Source organism: Lepidochelys olivacea, assembly GCF_965140295.1.
Source record: "Lepidochelys olivacea isolate rLepOli2 genome assembly, chromosome: 5".
NCBI lineage: Eukaryota > Metazoa > Chordata > Testudines > Cheloniidae > Lepidochelys > Lepidochelys olivacea.
The window spans coordinates 113,986,710-114,009,508 of NC_140415.1; the positions used below are offsets into that span (position 1 = coordinate 113,986,710).

General features: G+C 42.0%; 3 protein-coding genes across 3 annotated transcripts; all 3 read right to left on the reverse strand.

The window, feature by feature from the left end:
- Window positions 1-6,460: 6,460 nt before the first annotated feature.
- On the reverse strand, window positions 6,461-7,036 carry LOC311520286 (interferon beta-like; the record flags this gene model as incomplete). The annotated part of the gene is made up of 1 exon (XM_084627649.1): window positions 6,461-7,036. The coding sequence occupies one exon, from the start codon at window positions 7,034-7,036 to the stop codon at window positions 6,461-6,463; it is 576 nt and encodes a 191-aa protein (XP_084483775.1).
- A 5,825-nt stretch (window positions 7,037-12,861) lies between these two features.
- On the reverse strand, window positions 12,862-14,124 carry LOC311520599 (interferon beta-like; the record flags this gene model as incomplete). The annotated part of the gene is made up of 2 exons (XM_084628151.1): window positions 12,862-12,905; window positions 13,551-14,124. The coding sequence occupies 2 exons, from the start codon at window positions 14,122-14,124 to the stop codon at window positions 12,862-12,864; spliced, it is 618 nt and encodes a 205-aa protein (XP_084484277.1).
- A 7,873-nt stretch (window positions 14,125-21,997) lies between these two features.
- On the reverse strand, window positions 21,998-22,573 carry LOC311521220 (interferon beta-like; the record flags this gene model as incomplete). The annotated part of the gene is made up of 1 exon (XM_084629439.1): window positions 21,998-22,573. The coding sequence occupies one exon, from the start codon at window positions 22,571-22,573 to the stop codon at window positions 21,998-22,000; it is 576 nt and encodes a 191-aa protein (XP_084485565.1).
- Between the last annotated feature and the right edge of the window lie 226 nt (window positions 22,574-22,799).

The following is a 22,799-nucleotide window of genomic DNA, read 5'->3' on the forward strand; positions in this document are numbered from 1 at the left end:
GGAATGTTTTCATATTAATTTTAAAGAAGGAAAAGAAGAAAACATGACCATATTTCTGTCCGTGTCACTTCTTTTACATCTCCCTCTCCCATCACCTCGAGCACTTTTTAAAATCATAATCTAGAGTTTTGCCTAAACGATTCGGAAATGTCACTTTCAAAAATGCAGTTTATTGTACATAAGTATACCATATAAGGGACCCAATCATACCAGAGGTGCTGCACCCCAATCTTGCATTTACTCCACTGGGAGTTCTGCGTGTGCATTTCCTGGCAAGTTGAAGCTTCAGGAGATAATAGTTATGTGAAGGAGAGGAATTAAATAATCTGAATTTAAGCTTTTCCTGTTAAATTAAGAAAGCTATGGGAGGAAAGACACATAGTCTTTCAGCATATTTTCATCAGTAATGAGCCTGTTTTCTGGGAAAGGTTAGATGGAGACTGAGCTGGTTGAAATATTTGCTAGAATTTGATGAAATCCTGTCCATTTAAATTTCAGTGAAAATAGCAGGAAATTTTATTGGAATTATTTTTTTCTGTGTCAGCCAGCTTAATTTGAATATGAAATAAGAGGTTAGTGTAGCCCCTTTTCCTATTTGCAAATAATCTGCAAAGAAATTCAGAATTTGCCAATGTATTTATTTTAAAAGATTTGACAAATGATTTATACACATTCCACTCTGATTGCTCAGGACCTTGTCACCACATCTTTTCCCTTTGCTGTTCATAATTTGCTGCTTGTTCTGTGTGATGGTTCACCTGAGTCAATGCTATTGTGTCTGTTCCTGGGATGGTTGCCTTCTAATTCAAAACTGCTTTCCAGGTGGCTGCATGAACTTCTGTGGAAAAAAGTCTCTTTAAAATATGTATTTATATGAGTGTTTCTTATACTTTCTGACTCCAGAGATATTCTTTTCCAACAAAAACTCACACGTACAAATATTTCAGAAAATGTTTACAAAGGGCCAAACATTTTTCATAAATGTTGAATCAGTCTCAAATATTCAGGCTGTGGCTGAAGTATGTGGTTGGCAGTGCTGCTGTTGACTGATAGCTCTTCAGAACTGCTATCCACCTACACCAAACTTGGTAGAGAGGAGGATCCTCACTAGATCTGATGCCACCGGCAGGTTGATTACTATAATTTTAAATGTTGGGTTTAGGTAATTTTTAGGCATTGTTGATGTTATAACTGAAAGTTTAATCCATTCTGTGCACCAAACTGGTTGTTGGTGGCAAGGAGCACACACGCCTGATGTGGAGGGTGTGGAGGGGTGGCACCAGCTGGTCAGAAAACTGGGGGATAGAATTGCTGACTTGAGTGTACACAAGCCTGATTCATATGGCTTGGTTTGTTTGTGTGTGTGTGTGTGTGTGTGTCAGGCGGAGGCCGGGGAAAAGGGGAGGAGTCTCTGTAAGACTTATTACTTTTAAAGTGATATTATGAAGTTGTTGTCATGAAATTTCCTCATCATAGGAAACCTCTTTCTATGTGTATCCATCCGGTTGGACAGGACCTCCAGAAGGTACTCACTAGGCTGAGGACAATGGGGACACTTAACTTTAAGACTGTGTTTCCGAGTTGGGAAACCAGTTTGGCGAAGTTGGTGTTAAGGAGAATGGGGGTTAGGAGTGGAAAGTTACTGAAGGTCAACAAAGAGCCAGATGACAAAACCAAAAGGTTCTAAAAGAAATCCCAGGGGGAAGACCCACAGGACATTTGGGCAAGAGGAATGAAGGGGATGAACTGGCCAAGGCCAGGTTATGTGAGCTGGAGGAGAATGCTCTGTTTTTGTGCATATAAGTGATGCATTGCAACAGAAGGATGTTGGATGACCCCAAGTGATTCTGATACAGGCTCATTGAATGGCCTGGTGTGTTGAGGAAACTGAGGCAGGGAATTGCAGATAGGGTTTACAATTTTTGTTCCATTTTCTGTATTTCCGAGTGATTAATTAAAGAGCAATAGTGTGTTAGAATCCTGTGCAAAGTGTCTCCGTATTGTAATCTAAACGTATTACACGGCCCCTGGAAGAGGTAAACACCTCTGGGTATATTTCTGGGAGAGGACATGTTAAAGCACATTCTGAGCTTCAAAGACTTCCCAGTTGACATGTTGGATGAGCCCCCCCTTGTAACGCCGACAGGCTGAAGTTGTCAGCAGGCAGGATTGAACCTTGGACATTTGAACCTTGGTGCATGAGCCTTGACTGTGTGAACATGTGATAATGCCTCTTAAGCCAGGGTTGTAGCAGACTCCTCAATCTCTAAATGGTTCAGGTGCCAGAAGAGAGTGACAGAGCACCACACCATCCAGGCACGGGTTGTATATTTCCTCTCGCTGAGGAAGCCCAAGCCAAGCTTCAGAGACTTCCCAGCTGATATCCCAGCTAGGGTGACCAGACAACAAGTGTGAAAAATCGGGGCAGGGGTTGAGGGGTTATAGGCACTTAGAAATGACAAAGCTCCAAATATGGGGACTGTCCCGATAAATAAAAATTTAATGTGTAAAATAAGGGGCCAGGTATGAAATATCATCAGTATCATACCTAGAAACTACTCATTTGAAACCCCAGATATCTACGTAGATCAGGAAATGTCTAGAATGACGCAATTAGCTTTCTCTCTCTCTCTCTCTCTCTCTTTTTAATATTTACCTTTTTTAAGAACAGGGTTGTAATTTTGATTTCTTACGACGTTTGTGCACATGGTTTTTACTTAGCTGGTGGCAACAGCTGATTTCTATTTTTTTTCCTTTTCCTTTCTCAGCTCTTCCCTGGAGGTGGGAGTGAAATTATAGTGATAAACCTGCTGGTGGCATCAGATCTAGTGAGGCTCCACCTCTCCAGCAAGTTTTGTGTAGGTGGATCATGGTTCTGAAAATACTCTTTGGCACTGAAAGGACTGGGGCAGGGAATCTAATGGGACCAGAGCTGAGACAGATGCTGCAGATCTGTGTCTGGAGAGACCTTTTTGATCAGTGCAGAAACCATAGACTCTGCTGAGTGTGGAGATGGAATGACAGCCACTTCCATGAGGAAGGCTGGGGTCCAACCTGCTCCTCCTCCTCCCTGCCCACCATTGGAAGGATGTGGGAGAACTTCAGTGGAGGATATTTACACAGTTTTCCTCTCTTTTAAGAAATGCGAGCTGGCATTCCCCACAGGCATTGGCTGCTCCTTATGATACAGGTGATATTGTCAAAGAGCTCAACTGAATTCTCCACTCAGCATGGCCCCTTTTTTAATTCAAGGTCTGCTGGCATGAGTGGGAATAGTTTCTCTCTGGCACAGTATAGGTTTGGGGCAGTTAGACTTTTTCAGAAGAATTCAGTATTGTTCCTGGATAGTAACTGACTGATGTATTCCCCCTGTCATAAGTATAAAGGAAAGGGTAACACCTTTCTGTATACAGAACTATAAAATCCCTCCTGGCCAGAGGCAAAACCCTTTCACCTGTAAAGGGTTAAGAAGCTAGGATAACCTTGCTGGCACCTGACCAAAATGACCAAGGAGGAGATAAGTTACTTTCAAAGCTGGAGTGGGGGGGGGAACAAAGGGTCTGTCTGTCTGTCTGTGTGATGCTTTTGCCGGGAACAGATCAGGAATGCTCTTCAGAACTCCTGTAAAAAGTTAGGAAGCAATCTAGCTAGAAATGCATTAGATTTCCTTTTGTTTAAATGGCTGGTAAATAAGCTGTGCTGAATGGAATGTATATTTTTGTAACTTAAGGTTTTGCCTAGAGGGATTCTCTGTGTTTTGAATCTGATGACCCCGTAAGGTATTTACCATCCTGATTTTACAGAGGTGATTCTTTTACTGTTTCTTTCATTAAAATTCTTCTTTTAAGATCCTGATTGCTTTTTCATTGTTCTTAAGATCCAAGGGTTTGGGTCTGTGTTCACCTATGCAAATTGGTGAGGATTTTTATCAAGCCTTCCCCAGGAAAGCAGGTATAGGGCTTGGGGGGATATTTTGGGGGGAAGACCTCTCCAAGTGGGCTCTTTCCCTGTTTGTACCTTGAGGAAGTTTTTAACCTAAGCTGGTAAGAATAAGCTTAGGGGGGTCTTTCATGCAGGTCCCCACATCTGTACCCTAGAGTTCAGAGTGGAGAAGGGCTGCATTTTAGAGGTGACAGAGAAGCTTTGATAATCCTCATTCGATTGCCCTATTCCCGCTCTCATTACTCACATGTAATTTTGTTTGTGGTGTGCACTCAAGAATGAATTTTGTCTGTGCTGTGCTCACACAAAAATGATGGAACCGAATGTGTGTGGGGGACACACAAATGATGAGCATTCATGGAAGCCCACACTTAATGGGCGGGCTGGTGCTTGTAAATGTATTGTGGGTAGGTGGTATGTGAAGGCACACAAACGTGATTGATGGAGTTATGAGCAAGCTAATTAAATGGTAGCTTAACTGGTGTGTGTTTGAAGGTGTATACTGTCTTGATTGGTGCCCTCTTCTCCCCCCGGGACCCGCCCCCCAGCAATAGTTTGGCCTCTTCCAGGACATCTACTCCACCAAACATCCACAACAAGAAGTTATCTGCTCGGGGAAAACAACCAAGGAAAAAGTAGCAGAGGAAAAAGAGGCAGAGATCAGGTGTGGTGCATGGTTTGTTATCGTGGAAAGATTAATTATCACTCCATAGCTCCTTTTTTCCTATGGAAGTACAGTGAACTTGCACACTGATTCATCCGTGTATCTAAGTATGTTCCCAGCTGGAAGCATGAACACCAGTAGGATGGGTCACATACTAGAAGTCACGTGCATAAATACTTTCTGGACTTGGGGTTTTAAGGCTGAACAATAATAGAGTGTTTGGTTGGATTTTTTTTTAACCAAATCATTACCACTCTGTTGCCATTTTGTATAAGAAAATAATTTATTTCAATTATTCTACGATAAAATATCATTAAGCGCAATAAATAATAGACTGATATAAATATCCTGTTACAAATATCATAAAATGATCTGAAACTATTTCCACAATGCACAAATAGAATAAATAGTAGCAACAGCTTTTAGAATTCCACTGCATCTCATTGTAAATCATGTCTAAAATGTTCATTGATTTCAGTTAGTCCTTCTAAACAGGTTGGTATTTTTAATTTCTAAACTTCTTTGTGACTTTGTCCTGTAGTTGAAAACTGCATAATTCCACTTGGATTCTCTTGCCAGCGCTGATGCTGAACTGCTTGTCTGCTAGAGGAAAGAACTGGTATCTCTTCACCTTCATCCTGGTGAGCTGAAGGTCCGTCCTTCCGTCCTGGTAAGAGAGTCCCGCTTTCCATCATTGCAACCAAACCTGTCTCCAGATGCCCAGCTGGCTGATGAGTCTATGTTGGAATCTCTGACTGGAACTCCCACCTCAGGGAGCTTGTTTGGAAGCTGTTCCAGTTCATATGTGTTATGCTGTTATACTGTGGTTATACTGCATGTTACAGTTCAGAGGTGAGATTGGATCAGAGAAGACATCATAGAAATATAGTGCAAACACACAATGTCAACAATGTTTAAGGTCCAACCCTTTCTTTTAAAATTCTTAATTGTCTTGTAACTTTTTTGCATCGATATCCTTCATTTTGCATTTTAAACCTGAGTAAATGAACAGAATATTATCACATGAAATGAAATTTGTGCAGTTGGAATTTCATGAGAGTGAATGTACGGCATAAGACATCAAGCATTATGGAGTGTTAGATGTCACTGTGGGAAGAATCTGCAGAGAGGAGGATTTCCACTGCATCCGTCTGTCTTCTCCTCAGTAGTTGCAGCATCCGGAGCTGAAATGAAATTGGAAACAGTTGAAACACAAAGGGAAAAAGTATAATTTTCACTGAATTGATCTCAAGAAATTAAATGACAATATCTTTTCCACACATAAGCTCGCAAGTCTTTTAGTATGTTCATATTTTTTTAGAAAGTCTCTAGGAAGCTTCTCAAACCTTGGAATACTAGAAATAGTTCTCATGAGGACAAATTAATTAATAGCCATGCTGATAATTGTAGAAACACACTATGTATGTCGAAGTCAGAGTGCTTTCGTCATCAGATAATGATACTTTCTTCCCTCGCATACCACAAAGTGCTGGTGAGGTGCCGAAGGATTCCACATATGTGTACTTTGTTGCATGGTCTGCCAATTCCCTACTGCACAACAGTACTGATATGTGAGAGATTATGAAGATGTGCAAAAATAAACAATAAACAAATAAACAATAGTAGAAACACCAAAAAGTAAATCCATGTCACTGAAAATCCGTTTCCAGGACAGGACAGGAAGAGCCTAAAGCTGCTGCCATGGAAATCAGTTGCGATTTGGCCACTGATCCTACAGAAGAAGGATCAGGCTCTATATAAGCAGAGTTATAAAATATCCATTATCTCTGTTCAGCTGTATAAATTACCTTAATGTGAATTCATTTACTCCAGGGAAAAGTTTTGTACTGTACCTTAGTTACTCAGCCTTCGAGTGAGTTTGTCAATCAGTACAAAACATCTGGGTATTTCCACGCGAATGATCTCCCAGGCACACAGGCTGTATTGCTTTTCTTTCAGGAAAGCATCTATCCCCTGAAAGTATTTTTTCACTCTCCGACTGGTGATCTGGAGGTCCTGACTTTCTGGGTTGGTTAAGCCTTTCTCTGTCTGTGCTCTCAAACATGCCTCCAGCCGCTGAATTTGCTGGTAAAGGCCATTTTGGAACCTGACTATGGAAGCCCCATCCCAAGCACTTTGGGTAAGGTTTTTGCTAAAGATGTTGAAGATCTCTTGGAGGATCTCTTGAATTGCCACCTTGGCATTCTCCTTCTGGGACACTGGGAGTTGGAGGACATCCTGGGTGGGTTTGAAAGCTGCCCTTTCATTTATGCATTGTGAGGGGAGATTTCCGCTCACTTTCTCCAGAAGCTCCAAGCTCTCTTTGTTCACTTTGTTCTGCTGGAAGTGAAGCATGGTACAGAGCTGAGATGAGATTTCAGTGGAGAAGAGCAGTATGAGGCAAATGTGCAGCAAACACCTGGTGGTCATGCCGATGTCTTCCACTTCTTTTCTTTGTGTGGAACCTTGAGCCTGGAGTTTCTTGAGGGTCCTATGTAGACTGCTGTGTCTTTCCTTCATGTCTCTGACTTTAAATAATTGGCGGCAGAATTTTTGTTTCATCATTTTCTGTTTTTTTTAAAAGGTTTTTCCCTCCTGGAGGCTTCAGTCTTTTTCTTTCTGTATAATTCACTGCTTTCTAGATTCTTTTACCACGCTTCCTCCATTTTGTATTGTTGTGAAAGTGACCAAACCCCTTTCGCTTATGCTGGATCCACATACATACAGGCTTTTCATGATGCATTAATTTAAAGATCTAATATAATACGATCATCCACACTTCAGAAGTGGTAATGAGAAGACCGCCAATTCATCAAACCCTACACTTTTCTCATTCATCACTTCCTGCATTTGACAAACAAAACTAGTTTAGGTATATTTAAAGTTTTGAGGCCTGGAGGAAGTGGGAGGAAAGGGTTGGCCTCAGGGGAGCTGGAACAGTTTGTGTAGTGGGGCTGTTGAGAGCCATTGAACCAAACTGTAAACCGTGAATATGAAGGTAACCACTTCAAGCCAGGGGGTATGGCAGCACCTATGTTAGGCCTCCCAAAAATATTGGTAACTTTCAACTTCAGTCATGCAACTTGAAAAGCACACTTAATATGTAGACACCAGCAAATATCGGTATCTTCCTTCTAGGAAAACACAGGAGATAGAGAGTGAGCTCTGAGAGAATGGAACCTTTTTTCAGTTTTTGTTTACTTCCAGATCTGAGTGTATATACTGTAGCTGAGGAATCGATGCAGTTAGACGGTGTGAATATGTTGTCCTATTGGTCACTCTGAGTAGCTGACAGTGGTGAAAAATGGAGGGTAATTAGTAAAACAGGATGAGCAATTAGTTACACATACTGGAGAGATACCCACATGGATGATTGTGATTTACAGTGCGGCCAGAGGAGGTTATGAAGAGAAGTCCTGATTTGTATTTTTAACAGGCATGTCCCTGGGTTGTAGTCATTCAAAGAATTTTTTAAAAATCAAAATCAGTGTTCACCATTTTGGCTAGTTCCTTCTCTTAACTTTTTTGTTTTCCCTTTGGCGTGGGCAGGGAAATTCTTCAGCTTTCTTTTAGCCTCTTGGTTTCCTGTGGTCACATATCATTTTCATGGTTCTCTTCCCCTAGCACAGACTGTTGTGCTGGATTTTGCCATCGTGGCAGGAAAATGTGTTTTCATCCAAATAGAAAACTATTTTCACTGAAATTAGAAAGGAAGAATCACCTGAATAAACCATGAAAACATTTCTGTCCATATTAATTTGGTTAGAGTCTCCCAAGGCTTCCTGCACTTTGATAAGAACTATCAGAGTCTTATATCAGCGACATGAAAGTTTCTGAATAGTGCAGAGAAAGCAGACTTACCAGAGCCCTCAGATTGCCATGCACTACGCTCCCCTTTCTCGCATTACTTTCCATGGGTGCCGGGGATGTTTATCCCACACGAGGGTGAAGTCCAGAGAAGATGTTGAGGAGAGAGGGAAATAAGTACCGTAGTATGAATACTAGGGGAGGAGAAGGTAACAAAGTAATCACAGGGTAATGCGGGGCGGGGGAGCCAAATCATCTTTTTCAGTAAATCTGTATGGTGACAGCAATTTAGGGGCACTGGAATACTTGTTGTTGTATGGCTGCTGAAAGCCATTGAAGAAAACTGAAAACCCTGTATATGATGGAGACCATGCATTCACTTGCTAATATTACTTGATGCTGCTCAACCCCAGCACCTCTACTTCCATCTTCCCTGCAGCAAGTAGGCAAAGAACCAGTCTATTATTTGAGAAAAGTTGGTTACAACGGCCTCAGAGCCTGCTGCAGAGGATCTATGCAGGGGTAGAGCCCTCTGCTTATGCCTCTTCCCTGTGCCACATGGAAGGGTGTGTGGGGTGAGATGAGGTGCCGTGGAATCAGAAGCTTTTGCTCCCAGTTCCCTCTTGCGGTGTTCTCCATACAGTTATGATCCACGTGTGGGGCCTGGAACGAGCAGACGCGCATTGAGTTGGGGCAGTGCTACTACAGGTCTGGTGGGTGCATCTCTCCATGTCACCTACAGAGAGTGTCTGAGGCAACTGCAGTCTGAAGGAAGCCCTGGTTTCATGGCTGTAACGGAACCTCGCTGACAGGGACCGGAACGGGGCTCTGAGTGGTCCCAACAACTGATGCAGAAACTCAGTAGCTCTGTGTGAAAAGACCTTGTGTTCTGTGTAGAAGCCACAGGCTCATCTGCTTCTATGATGAAGGCTGGGGAGAAACCTGCGAGTATCCCCTCCTGCCTGCCAGCGGAAGGATAAAAGTGAGCTGAAGTGGGGATGTATTATTAGCATGTTCCTCCCTTTTTATCCCCCTGTGGTTGGCTTTCCCACAGGAAGGCCTGAAATCTTAGATGATACATGGCATCAAATGGCTTCTTCAGTAGATGAATGGATTGTTTTCCACATAGCACAGCTTATAAACAATATGATGGGATGAATGTCAGGAGGTTCCCCACTGCACTCCATGAGCAACAAAGCAGTTAGAATCTGAAGAGTTTGTATGGCTCCCAGGTGCTATATGACGGCCATGTTCCATCAGAGGGGCAGGGAATACATTATGGGGGTGGTGACTTTTTCATGCAGTCTAATTTTGCTCTCATTATTCTCAGATGATTGTGTTGTGTCAATATAACCTTTGGCTCCAAGTACGTGAAGGAATGAATGAAGGGAGAAAGATTTGGGCAGGAAAGAACTTGGACAGCTGATGGCTACAGCTCTTGGAAAAAAACTGCACCATAAGAAAGGAGAGGCACTTGTTTTAAGAGTTAACTCCTTGTACATGCCTCTAAACCAACAGGTCCCAAACTGAGTTTCCTGAATCAGTGGCAGTACGTGGAGTACTGGGTGATGGTCTTCAGAGAACTGGCAGATCCTACGTTCCTTTAAAGACCGCTAAACTTATATAAATGCGTTTCTAGTACTACCTTTCTTTGTAAGCATTTGGTGTACCTGCCACACAAATGTTACCTGATCCTGAATGGGAGGGGAAAGGATCGATTTTTGTAAGATGAGGCCCACATAATGAAATGTTTGAGAACCCCTCAGCTAAAGAGAACAGAGGGCAAAAGCTTCTGCAATGCTGCCATCTGTTGACTGTGAAGAATTTAGTCTCGTATTAGAGACAGCATAGTTTGGACTGTGTTACAAAAGGGATTTGAAATGGGACATACCTTCCTGGTTTTTTTCCCAAAGGCAGGCTTCCAATCAGTGTAAAAATTCACACACACTTTTTTTTTCACTATTTGAACATGTAATGTAGTGGTTGTTTGACTTCTTTAAAAACTTTTAAATAAGAAATCTCCAGATTTAGAGTATGGCTTAAATTAATGCTAGACAATGATGGGACTAACTAATAGCTCTTCAAAAATACTATCTACATACCTAAACTTGACAAAGAGATCCTTACATGATTTGTTCCAATGGATGGTTTTTGTTTTTGTTTTTGTTTTTTTGCTTTCAGGTAATTTTTCGTCATTCACAGCTCAACTGAAATTTTGATGGACTGTGCTTCTCCAGCTGGTGGTTGTTGGTGCAACATGCAGTCCCTAAGCACATATGCTTGTTTTGGGAGCACCCGGGGGAGAGCAAAGGGAAGCAGCAGCAGATGCTTACAAGCCTGATTCACAGGAGGGGTTGGGTATGTACAAGTTTGATGGTGTTTGTGAGCCAAGTGTACCCAAACCTGACTGGTGGAGGGGGAAAATTAAACCCACATAACCCTTCCTGATGGTGGTGGTGGGGGAGATACGGAGTCTGCGCACATGGAAACCTGACAGTTCACACACATCTCATTGGGGAGGAAGGGGACAAGCAACTTTGTACCACGACAGCCTGAAGTCTTCCCCTTAGAATGCCTGTGTCTCCATCATCCCTTTCATTTCATCACAATGAACTACTGCTCCAAATATCTGCAACTACAAATGTTGTGCGTGAAAATAATCTGGTAATGGGCAGAAACACAAAAGCTGCGGAGTTGAGGTTGTGGTGTGTGGTCTGTTGGAGTGGTCAAACTAATTACCCAAGCTATTTTTCTTATGGAGTCACTGCTGAATCAGGGTTTATGTTCACAATGTACTTGAGCATGTTGTCAAGTTTAACTGCTTATGTCAAAGGAAAGCTCGTGTACTTAAAGTTAGGCAAATGTTTACAAGTCCTTTGCTGAACTGGAGTCTTAAGGTAAAACAAGAGAAGATTTTTATTGAGTCTCTGTTTTTTTAAAAATCTAATTAGTACAAATCACTACTGCTGTCGGTTGCTATTTTGTAGAAATAAATATTTATTTATAAATATTATAAAACCTCTGAAAAAATAAATAAAAGCAATACATTAATATTGTAAATAAATATAAATGGATCAACATAAAGACACTTTTACAAATCCAGTAAAATGATCTGAAAATCTTTTCACAGTGCAGGAAAAGAACATATATTTGCACTCGTTTAAAATTTCAGAGTGCCTAATTATAAGTAACCTAGAAACCGGGATATTCTTCTTTCTTTGTTATCCTTGCCACAAAATACACCTCCAGAAGTTTCCCTTGCTTATGAGTCCATGTCAGGATCTTTCTATGCGACTGTCGTTCCAGGCAGCTTGTGAGGGTATTTTGCATGAGATGTAGGCAGAGGTGAATGTAAGGCGGTCCGGTCTGGTCCAATATAACGGCAAGAGCCTGTACACCATGCCATACCTGACCGGCTTCCTGAGGCTGGCCATTTAAAGGGTCTAGGGCTCCTGGCAGCAGCCAGAGCCCCTGGGTAGCGGAGGCAGCTCAGGCCATGATTTAAAGGGCTCTTTAAATCCCCACCGAAGCCCCTGGCCGCCGCCGCTACACCGGGGGCTCTGGCAGGGGGCTCAGACAGCGATTTCAAGAGCCCGGGGCTCCAGCCGATGCAGGGAGACCCAGGCCCTTTAAATCTCCACCAAAGCCCTAAGCCCCGGGGTAGCGGAGGCAGCAGAGAGCCCCTGGGGCTCTGTCGGAGATTTAAAGGGGCCGGGGCTCCACTGCGGTAGCGGTGGACGGAGTCCTAGGCCCTTCAAATCACCCCCGAGCTCCGGGACACCCAGCCGCCTCTGCAGCTGGTAGCCCGAGATTTAAAGACCTGGGACTTAAAGGCTGGGCCTCTTCCGGTTGAGGCCACACCTCTTCTGGTTTTGGCCTACCCTCTGCTCAGGACTCTGTCATACCGGTAAGTCCTTTAAGTTACTTTCACCCCTGGATGTAGGAAATCTGTTGGAGGATCTCCTGGATGTCCACTTTGGCAGTCTCTTTCTGGGTTTCTCTGGGCGTGAGAAAATTTTGGGGCCATGTTAGGTGTCTTTCTTCATTCTGCCTTTGCAGGAAAATTATCCTTCTTTTTTTTTGGAAATTGTCCTGGTTCATATTTCTTATGCCAAAGCGAAGACTGTTACAGTAAAGAGGTAAGATTTCATTTTTAAAAGCAGCCCAAGGCAAATTCGGAGCAAACGTTTAATACCAATGATTAAGAAATAGTAAGGTTTTTCTCCTTCGGTTCAAATACTACGCTGTCTTCTGCAATATTTTCAGCAAAATCTTCTGTTTTACATTTTCTCATGTGAATAAATCAGTCTTGGTAATGGCAAGAAGGCTATAAATAGTGCAGTTGAAGTTTGGCAGTTTGCTTAATTCAAGATGGACTGATAGGAGTCTCGAAAGCTGCTGATTCGAGAATCAGTTTAGAGACGAAGGACTCCAGTGGAGGTGCAGTTTCATTCAGCTGTTTTCATAGCATCATTACTGGAAGCATCACGTGCTGGAATGAAAAAGGGGAATGGTTCAAACATGGAGAGATTCAAATGCCAAATAGAGGCCATCTTTTTCTAACCAGATGTCAAATCCTAAATCCTGAGCCTTAGTGCACTTGTCATCTTGTCACAATTTGTTGTTACTAAAGCTGTTGAAGTTAGGGGTAAACAAAAGAAAGAAAAGCAGAATAAGAACCCTCGGCCGTCCCTATGTCCAAAATGAGTTGATGGGATAGAAGTGTGTGAACACAGACCCCCCGTTTTCTGGTGTCCTAACTGGAATGTTGTCTTACGAGGTAGTTGTTGAAAGGGGGCTTCTCACTGTTCTTTTCCCCAACTTAGACACTTACTGGTCAAAGTTCTATTTGGCATAGTTAGTTATCACTTAACAATATTTTGTCTTTAGTTAGCAGTTATGATATATTTGTATATTTTTCATATAGAATATTGTGTGTGGTAGAGAAGCACTAAATTATATGCTACTCTGAAAAGATTTGAGCATGCGTTTGAAATAGCTGTATGCATAAAATTACTATGGGAGAAAGATTGGGCCCGACGTATTAGGAGTTATAACCCTATCACCCATCTTTCACCAGCTGTTTTATTCAAATAATATTATTTGAGTTTTTCTAGGAAAAAAGAAAAGATGGTACCTTCATTTTCAAGTCTCTTGGTGAGTTTGTTGAGCATGAGGAAACATCTGGGTATTTCCACACGGATGATCTCCCAGGCACACCGGCTGTATTGCTTTTCTTTCAGGAAATCCTCTATTGTCTGGAAGAATCTCTTCAGTTTGAGGCTGGTGAGCAGGAGGGTCTCATTTCCTGGGTAGGTTACCTCCTTTTCCATCTCAGCACTCAAACACATCTCCAGTTTCTCAATCTGCTGGTGAAGTCCATTTTGGAATTCCTTTATGGAAGTCCCATTCCAGGCAGCTTGGGTGAGATTGTTGTTAAAGATATGGAAGAGCTCTTGGAGGATCTGCTGGATGGCTACCTTGGCATTCTCTTGGTGGGACAGTTGGAGCTTGAGGATATCTCTGGGCTTGAAAGCTATCCCTTCATTTAGACATTGGAAGGGAAAGTTGCTACCCATTTTCTCCAGATGCTCTAAACTCTCGCTGTTCATTCTGGTTTGTAGAACATGCAGCCTGTTACAGTCCAGACATGAAATTTCACTGGAGAAGTGCAGCATGAGGCAAAATTGCAGCAAACTCCTGCTGATCATGATGATGTCTTAGATTTCCTGTGTTTGTGTAGAACTTGAGCAACTGGTGTCTGTTCAAGGTGTTCTGTAAACTTTTGTGTTTTCGACCCCTGTCTCTGAATTTAAGCATTCTGTCGGAAAAGATTTTTCTTTCATCACTTTCTACTTTTCAGGGTTTTTTCTGCTTGAGGTTTTTACTTTTGGTTTCCTTCTTTTTAGTTAGTGGAAGTGAACAAGTCATTCGAAGAACCAAATCCCAGTTGGTAACTACTTTAATCTTACTGAACCCCAACATTTCTTTCCTTCGGTCCTCCCTGCCCTCTTAGATAACGAAAATGTAAAGAGTAAGAAGAATATGATGATGAACAGTGTCGTCCAGTTACAGGTTAGAGTAGGGACCTGTCTGTTTGCTCCCAAGTTCCTGTAGTTAGCACTGCTCGGCAGGTCTGAATGTCTGTCACATCAGCAAGACTATCCATGCTTTTAAGTGATAACAGTGAATTTTGGCAGATGGGGGGAACTACTGCAGAACTTCTTTTTGCTAGACTCTGCAAATAACAGCAGTGAAGTGATGTGTAAAGCTGCTGTTCCTTCACTTTGCCAGCAGGTGGCAAACTTTCCCTTTCTGGTGTGGCACTCAAAATCAGAAAAGCCTGCTATGCTCTGGCTGTCTCATTCCTTCCTTCCAGCCTTTGAGAGGGAGTAATACTATAGGGACCTCTTAATATTTGATAAGCCTGAAAAGAATTCCTGTGGGAGATTGGGGCCAGAGAAGTCTCTATTAATCTCTCGCAATTTCCTGGCCATCTGAAATATGAGAGATGAAAAGCCATGTGTGTAGGCCAATACCAGAGGATGGACAGAGAGCACTGAGAAACTGTGAGGTTTACTTAAGAACCTGATACCAGTTGTGAAAAGCCCAAGGAACAGGTACAGTTGAAGGGTGTGAACATGCTGTCTTCTCAGGCAGTTCTGAGTAGTTCCCAGTGATGTAGTGTAGTGACATGGAAGGGAGTTGTCCAAAAAGATTGTAAAAAGAAAAGGAGTACTTGTGGCACCTCAGAGACGAACCAATTTAGTCTCTAAGGTGCCACAAGTACTCCTTTTCCTTTTGCGAATACAGACTAACACGGCTGTTACTCTGAAACCTGTCAAAAAGATTGTGTCACTGGTAAAAAATATGCTAGAGCGACTGACATAAATGAATGTCACTTTCAAATGTGTTTGCCTTTTCACCATTCAAGCTTTATTCTTTTTTCAATGTGCATTTCACTGAGCTTGGACATTGAAATTCAAGTGGTCTGATGAGTGAAGTTTGCAGCCTTCTTTCTGTAGCAAGTTTCACTTTCTGTTTTTCATACCATAGCACTAGGCTGTCACGTTGGAGTTTCCATCAGTGAAGGGGAATGGTTTTCAACCCAAAAATTGAAAAGGAATGTTTTCATATTAATTTTAAAGAAGGAAAAGAAGAAAACATGACCATATTTCTGTCCGTGTCACTTCTTTTACATCTCCCTCTCCCATCACCTCGAGCACTTTTTAAAATCATAATCTAGAGTTTTGCCTAAACGATTCGGAAATGTCACTTTCAAAAATGCAGTTTATTGTACATAAGTATACCATATAAGGGACCCAATCATACCAGAGGTGCTGCACCCCAATCTTGCATTTACTCCACTGGGAGTTCTGCGTGTGCATTTCCTGGCAAGTTGAAGCTTCAGGAGATAATAGTTATGTGAAGGAGAGGAATTAAATAATCTGAATTTAAGCTTTTCCTGTTAAATTAAGAAAGCTATGGGAGGAAAGACACATAGTCTTTCAGCATATTTTCATCAGTAATGAGCCTGTTTTCTGGGAAAGGTTAGATGGAGACTGAGCTGGTTGAAATATTTGCTAGAATTTGATGAAATCCTGTCCATTTAAATTTCAGTGAAAATAGCAGGAAATTTTATTGGAATTATTTTTTTCTGTGTCAGCCAGCTTAATTTGAATATGAAATAAGAGGTTAGTGTAGCCCCTTTTCCTATTTGCAAATAATCTGCAAAGAAATTCAGAATTTGCCAATGTATTTATTTTAAAAGATTTGACAAATGATTTATACACATTCCACTCTGATTGCTCAGGACCTTGTCACCACATCTTTTCCCTTTGCTGTTCATAATTTGCTGCTTGTTCTGTGTGATGGTTCACCTGAGTCAATGCTATTGTGTCTGTTCCTGGGATGGTTGCCTTCTAATTCAAAACTGCTTTCCAGGTGGCTGCATGAACTTCTGTGGAAAAAAGTCTCTTTAAAATATGTATTTATATGAGTGTTTCTTATACTTTCTGACTCCAGAGATATTCTTTTCCAACAAAAACTCACACGTACAAATATTTCAGAAAATGTTTACAAAGGGCCAAACATTTTTCATAAATGTTGAATCAGTCTCAAATATTCAGGCTGTGGCTGAAGTATGTGGTTGGCAGTGCTGCTGTTGACTGATAGCTCTTCAGAACTGCTATCCACTTACACCAAACTTGGTAGAGAGGAGGATCCTCACTAGATCTGATGCCACCGGCAGGTTGATTACTATAATTTTAAATGTTGGGTTTAGGTAATTTTTAGGCATTGTTGATGTTATAACTGAAAGTTTAATCCATTCTGTGCACCAAACTGGTTGTTGGTGGCAAGGAGCACACACGCCTGATGTGGAGGGTGTGGAGGGGTGGCACCAGCTGGTCAGAAAACTGGGGGATAGAATTGCTGACTTGAGTGTACACAAGCCTGATTCATATGGCTTGGTTTGTTTGTGTGTGTGTGTGTGTGTGTGTCAGGCGGAGGCCGGGGAAAAGGGGAGGAGTCTCTGTAAGACTTATTACTTTTAAAGTGATATTATGAAGTTGTTGTCATGAAATTTCCTCATCATAGGAAACCTCTTTCTATGTGTATCCATCCGGTTGGACAGGACCTCCAGAAGGTACTCACTAGGCTGAGGACAATGGGGACACTTAACTTTAAGACTGTGTTTCCGAGTTGGGAAACCAGTTTGGCGAAGTTGGTGTTAAGGAGAATGGGGGTTAGGAGTGGAAAGTTACTGAAGGTCAACAAAGAGCCAGATGACAAAACCAAAAGGTTCTAAAAGAAATCCCAGGGGGAAGACCCACAGGACATTTGGGCAAGAGGAATGAAGGGGATGAACTGGCCAAGGCCAGGTTATGTGAGCTGGAGGAGAATGCTCTGTTTTTGTGCATATAAGTGATGCATTGCAACAGAAGGATGTTGGATGACCCCAAGTGATTCTGATACAGGCTCATTGAATGGCCTGGTGTGTTGAGGAAACTGAGGCAGGGAATTGCAGATAGGGTTTACAATTTTTGTTCCATTTTCTGTATTTCCGAGTGATTAATTAAAGAGCAATAGTGTGTTAGAATCCTGTGCAAAGTGTCTCCGTATTGTAATCTAAACATATTACACGGCCCCTGGAAGAGGTAAACACCTCTGGGTATATTTCTGGGAGAGGACATGTTAAAGCACATTCTGAGCTTCAAAGACTTCCCAGTTGACATGTTGGATGAGCCCCCCCTTGTAACGCTGACAGGCTGAAGTTGTCAGCAGGCAGGATTGAACCTTGGACATTTGAACCTTGGTGCATGAGCCTTGACTGTGTGAACATGTGATAATGCCTCTTAAGCCAGGGTTGTAGCAGACTCCTCAATCTCTAAATGGTTCAGGTGCCAGAAGAGAGTGACAGAGCACCACACCATCCAGGCACGGGTTGTATATTTCCTCTCGCTGAGGAAGCCCAAGCCAAGCTTCAGAGACTTCCCAGCTGATATCCCAGCTAGGGTGACCAGACAACAAGTGTGAAAAATCGGGGCAGGGGTTGAGGGGTTATAGGCACTTAGAAATGACAAAGCTCCAAATATGGGGACTGTCCCGATAAATAAAAATTTAATGTGTAAAATAAGGGGCCAGGTATGAAATATCATCAGTATCATACCTAGAAACTACTCATTTGAAACCCCAGATATCTACGTAGATCAGGAAATGTCTAGAATGACGCAATTAGCTTTCTCTCTCTCTCCCTCTCTCTCTCTTTTTAATATTTACCTTTTTTAAGAACAGGGTTGTAATTTTGATTTCTTACGACGTTTGTGCACATGGTTTTTACTTAGCTGGTGGCAACAGCTGATTTCTATTTTTTTTCCTTTTCCTTTCTCAGCTCTTCCCTGGAGGTGGGAGTGAAATTATAGTGATAAACCTGCTGGTGGCATCAGATCTAGTGAGGCTCCACCTCTCCAGCAAGTTTTGTGTAGGTGGATCATGGTTCTGAAAATACTCTTTGGCACTGAAAGGACTGGGGCAGGGAATCTAATGGGACCAGAGCTGAGACAGATGCTGCAGATCTGTGTCTGGAGAGACCTTTTTGATCAGTGCAGAAACCATAGACTCTGCTGAGTGTGGAGATGGAATGACAGCCACTTCCATGAGGAAGGCTGGGGTCCAACCTGCTCCTCCTCCTCCCTGCCCACCATTGGAAGGATGTGGGAGAACTTCAGTGGAGGATATTTACACAGTTTTCCTCTCTTTTAAGAAATGCGAGCTGGCATTCCCCACAGGCATTGGCTGCTCCTTATGATACAGGTGATATTGTCAAAGAGCTCAACTGAATTCTCCACTCAGCATGGCCCCTTTTTTAATTCAAGGTCTGCTGGCATGAGTGGGAATAGTTTCTCTCTGGCACAGTATAGGTTTGGGGCAGTTAGACTTTTTCAGAAGAATTCAGTATTGTTCCTGGATAGTAACTGACTGATGTATTCCCCCTGTCATAAGTATAAAGGAAAGGGTAACACCTTTCTGTATACAGAACTATAAAATCCCTCCTGGCCAGAGGCAAAACCCTTTCACCTGTAAAGGGTTAAGAAGCTAGGATAACCTTGCTGGCACCTGACCAAAATGACCAAGGAGGAGATAAGTTACTTTCAAAGCTGGAGTGGGGGGGGGAACAAAGGGTCTGTCTGTCTGTCTGTGTGATGCTTTTGCCGGGAACAGATCAGGAATGCTCTTCAGAACTCCTGTAAAAAGTTAGGAAGCAATCTAGCTAGAAATGCATTAGATTTCCTTTTGTTTAAATGGCTGGTAAATAAGCTGTGCTGAATGGAATGTATATTTTTGTAACTTAAGGTTTTGCCTAGAGGGATTCTCTGTGTTTTGAATCTGATGACCCCGTAAGGTATTTACCATCCTGATTTTACAGAGGTGATTCTTTTACTGTTTCTTTCATTAAAATTCTTCTTTTAAGATCCTGATTGCTTTTTCATTGTTCTTAAGATCCAAGGGTTTGGGTCTGTGTTCACCTATGCAAATTGGTGAGGATTTTTATCAAGCCTTCCCCAGGAAAGCAGGTATAGGGCTTGGGGGGATATTTTGGGGGGAAGACCTCTCCAAGTGGGCTCTTTCCCTGTTTGTACCTTGAGGAAGTTTTTAACCTAAGCTGGTAAGAATAAGCTTAGGGGGGTCTTTCATGCAGGTCCCCACATCTGTACCCTAGAGTTCAGAGTGGAGAAGGGCTGCATTTTAGAGGTGACAGAGAAGCTTTGATAATCCTCATTCGATTGCCCTATTCCCGCTCTCATTACTCACATGTAATTTTGTTTGTGGTGTGCACTCAAGAATGAATTTTGTCTGTGCTGTGCTCACACAAAAATGATGGAACCGAATGTGTGTGGGGGACACACAAATGATGAGCATTCATGGAAGCCCACACTTAATGGGCGGGCTGGTGCTTGTAAATGTATTGTGGGTAGGTGGTATGTGAAGGCACACAAACGTGATTGATGGAGTTATGAGCAAGCTAATTAAATGGTAGCTTAACTGGTGTGTGTTTGAAGGTGTATACTGTCTTGATTGGTGCCCTCTTCTCCCCCCGGGACCCGCCCCCCAGCAATAGTTTGGCCTCTTCCAGGACATCTACTCCACCAAACATCCACAACAAGAAGTTATCTGCTCGGGGAAAACAACCAAGGAAAAAGTAGCAGAGGAAAAAGAGGCAGAGATCAGGTGTGGTGCATGGTTTGTTATCGTGGAAAGATTAATTATCACTCCATAGCTCCTTTTTTCCTATGGAAGTACAGTGAACTTGCACACTGATTCATCCGTGTATCTAAGTATGTTCCCAGCTGGAAGCATGAACACCAGTAGGATGGGTCACATACTAGAAGTCACGTGCATAAATACTTTCTGGACTTGGGGTTTTAAGGCTGAACAATAATAGAGTGTTTGGTTGGATTTTTTTTTAACCAAATCATTACCACTCTGTTGCCATTTTGTATAAGAAAATAATTTATTTCAATTATTCTACGATAAAATATCATTAAGCGCAATAAATAATAGACTGATATAAATATCCTGTTACAAATATCATAAAATGATCTGAAACTATTTCCACAATGCACAAATAGAATAAATAGTAGCAACAGCTTTTAGAATTCCACTGCATCTCATTGTAAATCATGTCTAAAATGTTCATTGATTTCAGTTAGTCCTTCTAAACAGGTTGGTATTTTTAATTTCTAAACTTCTTTGTGACTTTGTCCTGTAGTTGAAAACTGCATAATTCCACTTGGATTCTCTTGCCAGCGCTGATGCTGAACTGCTTGTCTGCTAGAGGAAAGAACTGGTATCTCTTCACCTTCATCCTGGTGAGCTGAAGGTCCGTCCTTCCGTCCTGGTAAGAGAGTCCCGCTTTCCATCATTGCAACCAAACCTGTCTCCAGATGCCCAGCTGGCTGATGAGTCTATGTTGGAATCTCTGACTGGAACTCCCGCCTCAGGGAGCTTGTTTGGAAGCTGTTCCAGTTCATATGTGTTATGCTGTTATACTGTGGTTATACTGCATGTTACAGTTCAGAGGTGAGATTGGATCAGAGAAGACATCATAGAAATATAGTGCAAACACACAATGTCAACAATGTTTAAGGTCCAACCCTTTCTTTTAAAATTCTTAATTGTCTTGTAACTTTTTTGCATCGATATCCTTCATTTTGCATTTTAAACCTGAGTAAATGAACAGAATATTATCACATGAAATGAAATTTGTGCAGTTGGAATTTCATGAGAGTGAATGTACGGCATAAGACATCAAGCATTATGGAGTGTTAGATGTCACTGTGGGAAGAATCTGCAGAGAGGAGGATTTCCACTGCATCCGTCTGTCTTCTCCTCAGTAGTTGCAGCATCCGGAGCTGAAATGAAATTGGAAACAGTTGAAACACAAAGGGAAAAAGTATAATTTTCACTGAATTGATCTCAAGAAATTAAATGACAATATCTTTTCCACACATAAGCTCGCAAGTCTTTTAGTATGTTCATATTTTTTTAGAAAGTCTCTAGGAAGCTTCTCAAACCTTGGAATACTAGAAATAGTTCTCATGAGGACAAATTAATTAATAGCCATGCTGATAATTGTAGAAACACACTATGTATGTCGAAGTCAGAGTGCTTTCGTCATCAGATAATGATACTTTCTTCCCTCGCATACCACAAAGTGCTGGTGAGGTGCCGAAGGATTCCACATATGTGTACTTTGTTGCATGGTCTGCCAATTCCCTACTGCACAACAGTACTGATATGTGAGAGATTATGAAGATGTGCAAAAATAAACAATAAACAAATAAACAATAGTAGAAACACCAAAAAGTAAATCCATGTCACTGAAAATCCGTTTCCAGGACAGGACAGGAAGAGCCTAAAGCTGCTGCCATGGAAATCAGTTGCGATTTGGCCACTGATCCTACAGAAGAAGGATCAGGCTCTATATAAGCAGAGTTATAAAATATCCATTATCTCTGTTCAGCTGTATAAATTACCTTAATGTGAATTCATTTACTCCAGGGAAAAGTTTTGTACTGTACCTTAGTTACTCAGCCTTCGAGTGAGTTTGTCAATCAGTACAAAACATCTGGGTATTTCCACGCGAATGATCTCCCAGGCACACAGGCTGTATTGCTTTTCTTTCAGGAAAGCATCTATCCCCTGAAAGTATTTTTTCACTCTCCGACTGGTGATCTGGAGGTCCTGACTTTCTGGGTTGGTTAAGCCTTTCTCTGTCTGTGCTCTCAAACATGCCTCCAGCCGCTGAATTTGCTGGTAAAGGCCATTTTGGAACCTGACTATGGAAGCCCCATCCCAAGCACTTTGGGTAAGGTTTTTGCTAAAGATGTTGAAGATCTCTTGGAGGATCTCTTGAATTGCCACCTTGGCATTCTCCTTCTGGGACACTGGGAGTTGGAGGACATCCTGGGTGGGTTTGAAAGCTGCCCTTTCATTTATGCATTGTGAGGGGAGATTTCCGCTCACTTTCTCCAGAAGCTCCAAGCTCTCTTTGTTCACTTTGTTCTGCTGGAAGTGAAGCATGGTACAGAGCTGAGATGAGATTTCAGTGGAGAAGAGCAGTATGAGGCAAATGTGCAGCAAACACCTGGTGGTCATGCCGATGTCTTCCACTTCTTTTCTTTGTGTGGAACCTTGAGCCTGGAGTTTCTTGAGGGTCCTATGTAGACTGCTGTGTCTTTCCTTCATGTCTCTGACTTTAAATAATTGGCGGCAGAATTTTTGTTTCATCATTTTCTGTTTTTTTTAAAAGGTTTTTCCCTCCTGGAGGCTTCAGTCTTTTTCTTTCTGTATAATTCACTGCTTTCTAGATTCTTTTACCACG